This window comes from Elephantulus edwardii, unplaced genomic scaffold (genome assembly GCF_000299155.1).
Source record: "Elephantulus edwardii isolate Elephantulus edwardi_28Jun2011 unplaced genomic scaffold, EleEdw1.0 scaffold00227, whole genome shotgun sequence".
In the NCBI taxonomy this organism is placed as follows: domain Eukaryota; kingdom Metazoa; phylum Chordata; class Mammalia; order Macroscelidea; family Macroscelididae; genus Elephantulus; species Elephantulus edwardii.
This window is the reverse complement of record NW_006399977.1, coordinates 1,556,544-1,563,315: the sequence shown is the minus strand read 5'-3', so window position 1 is coordinate 1,563,315 and position 6,772 is coordinate 1,556,544. Positions and strand designations below refer to the sequence as shown.

The 6,772-nt window shown below is 36.3% G+C and overlaps 1 protein-coding gene across 1 annotated transcript in view; it reads right to left on the bottom strand.

Moving 5' to 3' along the window:
• Positions 1-6,772, bottom strand: part of SPATA1 (spermatogenesis associated 1) — a gene marked incomplete at its 5' end in the record, with an annotated part of 100,343 nt that overhangs the window by 33,006 nt on the left and 60,565 nt on the right. The window contains 2 exon segments of the mRNA XM_006898376.1: positions 3,546-3,671; positions 4,790-4,892. Coding sequence (XP_006898438.1) covers positions 3,546-3,671; positions 4,790-4,892 — 229 coding nt within the window.

The window sequence follows — 6,772 nt, the reverse complement described above, 5'->3', positions numbered from 1 at the left end:
AATGCTGCTATGAACATTGGTGTGCAAGTCTCTGTGCCTCTGTTCTCATTCTCTCAGGGTATATTCCAAGTGGTGTACTGCTGGGGCATATGGAATTTCTATGTTCAGCTTTCTGAGGAAATGCCAAACTGCCTTCCAGAGTAGTTGTACCATTTTACAATCCCACCAACAATGTATAAGCATTCCTATCTCACCACATCCTCTCCAACATTACTTGTTGTTCTGTTAAACTTTGCCACTACTACTGGAGTGAGATGGTATCTCATTGTGGTTTTGATTTACATCTTGATCTTTTTCCAGGTTGAACTTCTTTCTTTATTATCATTGGTTCTTGATCATACGCTAATTCTCAAAATGGTTCTGGTATCAGTCATAACTTTTTAGTGACGTTTCCTCCATCATCTTTTGATACTTTCTGGATTATTCATGATTTTGTCTACAACATCTTTAAGTATTGTGACCTGAGGCTTGAATTTGTTTTTCAGTTTCTTCAGCTTGAGAAATGCTGTGCAAATTTTTCCTTTTTGATTTTCTGACTTCAGCTCTTTGCACACTTCACAATTCCCTTATCATAGCATTTCTCAGGATGTAGCATTACCATTTAACTTTATAATTACCATTATATTTTTTCCATTCGACAGTAAATTATATTAAGGTAGAGATAAGACTGCCTATCGGTGTATCTTCACTCCTGGAAGAGTGGCATGATTCAGTAGGGAATTGACATATAATTCATTAGTAAATTAATAGAAAGAATGGACACAAAAGTACATGTAAGGGTTAACAAACTCTCAAATTTTCATTTCAAAAGCCTATGTTAAGCATTTGTGTTGAGTGTATAAAACAAAAACCTGAACAATTATTTTTTAATGTTCATTTTGGTTATATAATTTCTTTCTTAAGCCATAGGGGAAAAACAGATAATATTAATTTAAACTTTATTATCTAACATTGAGAAGATTGGAAACTGATCTCAGGAAATTTAATTGTGCTCATGTGAAACCTATACCTAGATCAAGAAATGGTTATCTAAAGAGAATAAAGGAGCACTGCATCCTTTAAAATCAAGACAGATGTCTGTTAGGGTTGTATCCTTTTTCGATCACTATCCAATCTATGTGTTAAGCAAATAATCTGACAAGCTAGCCTACATGAAGAAAAATGTGGAATCAGGATTGGAAGTAGATTCAACAACCACCTGCATTATGCATATGCATAACCTTGCTTGCTGAAAATGAAGAGGGCTTGAAATATTTGCTGCAAAAGACAAAGACTATAGCTTTAAATATCAATTACTCCTAAATATCAAGAAAGCAAAACTTCTCAGCAGTGGATCAATAGGAAACAATAGGATAGATGGAGAAAAGACTGAAGTTGTCAACGATTTTACTTTACTTGAATCCTCAATGAACACCAATGATAACATCAGTGAAGAAGAAAAAATGCTTTGGAATTGGAAAATATCTATTGTCAAAGACCTCTCAAAAATGATAAAGAGCAAGATGTCAGCTAAAAGACTTAAGGTGTGCTGGATCCAAGCCATGATATTTTCAATTGCTTGCTATGCATCTGAGTTGGACAATGACTAAAGGTGACAGAAGAAGAATTGATGCTTTTGAGTTGTGGTACTGGAAAAGAGTACTGCCCCAAACCAAATTAATATATCTTGGAGGAAGTGCCACTAGGAAGCTCCTTTGAGGCAAGGATGATGAAACTTTGCCTCTTACACTCTGGGCATGTGGTCAGGGAAGGCCAGTCCTTATAAAAGGATCTCATACTGGGAAAGATGGAGGGTCTGAGGAATAAAGGAAGAACCGAAACATGGTAGACTGACACAGTAACTGTAACAATGGACTAGAGTATATCAGAAAATTATGAAGATAGGATAGGAGAGGGCAAGATTCAGATAATGTTCTTCAGAGTTTTTATATGAGTTGTAGTTGCCTGGATGGTTCCTATCCACAACAACAATATCTATTCCAAAAGTATCAATTCTTTCATGGATTGAATTGTGTATCATAAAAGTATGTGCTGTAACAATTTACCTTGTTAAATATTGTAGATAAATTGCTAATACTAACAGCCAAATAGATAACACTAATGGTTTATTTAAGAAAAATAAACCAAAACAAAACATGCAGTTGTGTTCTAATGAAGCTATGGCATCTGTCCTAATTAGGTTCTTAAATACATTTACTGCTTAATGGTTTTGAAACAGCGGTTTAATTTTTTAAAATTTTGAAAAAAACTTGCTAATAACCTTGATTGAGAATTTAGTAGATTCTTTAATGCAGGACATAAGCTACATAATGAAAGGTGCTTGAAATACTTCTGTTATTTCAGGCAAATCAAATTAAATCAAACTATAAGACAACAAGAGAACCTTAGTCCTTTTTGTTCTGTCTAAACATGTTAGCTCAGTGATGTCTTGGTGAATTGTGAGTGAACTGTGTTGCTTTTCTTTCTAATAAATCTTTAGGAACCTTCTTACAGCATGAGGGCTGTTGGAATTTTGAAAAAATAAAGCAGAAACACATATGTTTTCCTTTTGTTTTTGAAACTCATTTGCAAATATAAATAAATATGCCCTTTTTTAAAATAAAAAAAGTATGTGCTATAAATCCTAATGTCTATGCATTTGATTGAATTACTTATCAATGTTTTTGTTGTTGTGCACCACTGAGTCAGAATCGGGCCACAGCTGACCCTCCGGAAGGTTTTCAGAAGCAGTTAATTGCACGGATGGAGATTGCCCACCCTTCTCCCATGGAGCAGCTGGTGGCCTCAAACTGCGTGCCTTCATGATTGCAGTGTAGTTTGTTGCCACTAGGCTACCAGAGCTCAGTACGGATTACTTTAACAAACAAAAATGAAATTCCCACAACTGGACAAGTAAGCAACATCAAGATAAATGGAGGAAATACTGAAGTTCTCAAGGATGTCATTTCACTTGGATTCACAATCCACACCTATGGTGACAGCAATCAAGAAACCAAATTATTACACTAACTAAACATGTCTACTACAGATGTTCTTTTTAGAGTACTCTTATTGCTGTAGAGTCAGAACTCCAGAGGGTTGTCAGAGGCCAGTGCCCAGGTGGAGATTTTTTATTATTCTCCTAGGGAGCCACCTGTGGAACTGAATTGTCAGAAACATGCTGCCTGTGGTTTAGCAGTGCAACTCCCTCTGGACTAGCCATCGGAATGACATGTTGAACACCAAGGTGTGCCTGATCCAAGTTATGGCATTTTGACTGCTTCATGTACACATTGGGAGCTCTCCTGGTACGGTTTGTTGGGAGTTGTGCTGCTAAACCAAAGACTATGCCTTTCTAGCAGTTTGCCATACACAAGTGTCACCAAGAGAGAAACACGGGCAATTTCCTCCCGTGCAATTTATAGCCTCCTGAAAATTCACTTGAGGGTCAGCTATGTGCCCATTCTAGCTTGATACCATGGGTTTGCCTTTTTAGATAAACACATTCTATAAAACTAAAGTTTACTTTTATTGTGGTAAAAGATACATAATCTATTCAAACTTACCCTGATAGCTATTTGATGTACTTTGTTCAAAGAGCTTATCTACTTTTTTAATTAGTTCTTCTCTAACTGTTTCTAGATATTTTCTTTCTTCCTTTACTTGTTTCATTTGTTCAATAATTTTCTCTCCTAAAAAAAGATTATAAACCACACTCATAAATATATAAAGGTTATAGATGGTTATCATTATGTATCAAAGAGTTGGAACCAACTCATAGTTGATCCTACAGGGAATTTTCAGAGACAGTTAAATTGCAAGGGAGGGGATTGTCTAGAGCACTGTCTGTCTTCCTCCCACAGAGCAGCTAGAGGATTTGAACTGCATGCCTTTACCTGACAGCACAAGTCGCTACCATTGAGCCACCAGCGCTTCCTTATAGATGTTTGGTTTTGTTTTGCATTCCATTGATTTGGAGCTGGCTTGTAGCTAAGCCTCCAGTGGGTTTTCAGAGGCAGTAAATCACCTGGAAGAAGAATGCCCATCTTTCTTCTGTGGAGCAGCTAAGAGATTCAAACCATATACCTTTGCGTTGGCAGTAGAACTCCTTATTAAGCCACCAGAGCTCCACAGTGGCCCAAAATATGGACTACGAAATTTAAAAGAAGAAAGCTCAAAACAACAAGAGTAATTTTCACCCAATAATCTCTTGAAGCAGCAAAGTATTTGCTGCTGTGAAAATACTAAGGAGTCATTTCTATATATAAAAGAATGGAACTGTGTTTGAATTGTGTTCAGTTGGACTGTGCTTGAATGTATTACATTTGAATTGGATTGAACTGCATTCCTCTAACATAGGTGTCAATTGGGTTGACCAAGGATTTTCAGTTGTTTGATATAACTTAGCATTTAGGTAGTAACTGAGTACCGCTCTATGATGTGATCTGATGTAATCAGTCAATCAGTTCTAAGGGTATTAGGGTGGGATGCAATACTTTTACTCAAGTCACAGCCCTGATTGACACCAGGGAAACCGACTTAGGGGTGCAGACTATACCAACTTTTCTTTTTTTTTAAAAAAAAAAATAATTTTAATGAAAGTTTACAGAGACTTAGGGTTTCCGTTCATTGTTTCACTTTTCTCCCTGCCCACCCCCTCCTCTTATAAGGCCTGTGTGTGTTTAAATAAAACAATATTGTTGGCTAATTACATGTGGTGTGGTATTAAGTATAAAAGTATACGATTTAACATTCACTACATTTCTCTCACAGAATCATCTACATTTATGTCTATAATCATTATGCTTACTCTCAGTTTCTGATGAAGCAGTGTCAGTTACTCCAGAAGAAAGAACTGGTTGACAAGGAAAATCAATAAGATCTGGTAGAGTGGCACATGTTCTCTCAACTATCTGTAAGGAAACATGAAAATCTTCAAGATTTGGTAAAATAACACATTTGTTTTCACTTGTCTGTAAGCATTTGATAATGCCCACTAATAACGCATTGTCTATTTAGATAGTGGTGAACTCCCCTATCAGTACTTAAAAAACGTAAGCAGTATTGTTACTTTTACACTCAAGCTTCTCTACTATTTTTGGCCATTTTACACAGATATTCAAAATTGATTTTATGAAGATGACAGGGTAGGTTTCAGAGCTGTTGTACATGGTGTTGCTATGAGTCATAGGCAACTCAACAGCACATAACAACAACATTCTTCTACCCAAACAAGATATTCTATCTCAGTTATCTTCTGGAACAGATTTTTAATTTTTAAGAGATCTTTTGATAAATTGATTTTTTACATATTGGATCAATTATAATAATTACTGTTCATTTAAGAAATTTGTAATTCTGTCATACTTTCGAATATTAGAATTGTTATTGAGCTGTGGTGCTGGAGAAGAGTATTGAATGCACCATGGACTGCCAAGAAAACAAACAGATTCATCGTAGAGAGGATTAAACCAGGCTGCTCTTTGGAGGCAAGGATTCTGGGGCTTCGTCTGACATACTTTGGACATGTTGTAAGGAGAGACGGGTCTTTAGAGAGGGACATCATGCTGGGTAGAGTAGAGGGACAGCGCAGGAGGGGAAGACCCTCTATGAGGTGGATTGATTCAGTGACTGGGATAATTGGGATGGATGTGTCAGAGGCAATGTGATTGGCACAGGATAGAGCAGGGTTTAGGGCTGTTGTACATAGGGTCACTATGAGTCTCAAACGACTCGACGGCACATAACAACAACAACAACATTGTTGTTAGGAAGCTCTGGTGGCCTAGTGGTAAGAAGCTGTACTGCAGTCCCAAAGGCATGCACTTCTAATCCACCAGCTGCACCATGGAAGAAGAATGAGCAAGCTCCTCCTGTAAAATTAACTGCTTCTGAAAATCTGCTAGAGGACCAGCTATGTGTTGGTGCCGACTCGATGATACACAATAATTATGTTTTCAAATTTTAGAACAGAATTGCAAATTATTCTTGTCTTTCCTCTCTGCTGTGTTTCTATTTTTTAAGAAATAAATTACATTACGTTTTATTAATATTAATACTTCTCTCAAATAGATCTTGAATTAAGTTTCAATTTTTTAGTTTTTAAAAACTTCTATAACTCATTAATTTCTACTTGTATCAACAGCTTATCTCTCCTTTATTTGCTTCATTATTAATTTTCTAATTTATTTTATTTCACTTTTTCCTTAGGTTATAAGGTCAGTTTCCCTAATAAAATGGTGGCCACATAAATTAGAATCTCTCAACACTTCCATTTAACTATTATAAAAGGAAAGGAAAATTTAAATAATAATTAAGATACAGAATCCTACATACTTTATACATAAATGGAGTCATAAACACCCTATGCCAACAAAGTGGCTCTGGTGCTTACATTTGATCAGTTAGATGTAATTTTCACATCACAAGGAACTATAGAAGTAGTTTACAGAACCGTCACAGAAGTGACACAGTAATAGCCAAACATGACTTAATCTTGAAGAAAATGCACCACCTGAGAGTGAAAATGTCTTAAAGCAAATATGAGAACTGGCAGATTGGAACACTTTCTAAGAGGACTTTAAAAGGAAGGAACTTGAGGAACATAGGGAGCCAGAGGTGGTATTTTGGGAAGGCACAATTTCTGGGACAGAGAAAGCTGGATCGACAGCAAGAGATGTCTTGGAGGTTTGGTGGTAAGCAAAAGACAAAAATGACAAATTAGGAATTCTAAAGAATTAAACAAGCAGAAAGGAGGCCAAAGAAAACAAATCCCACACTCTTAGAAAGGTTC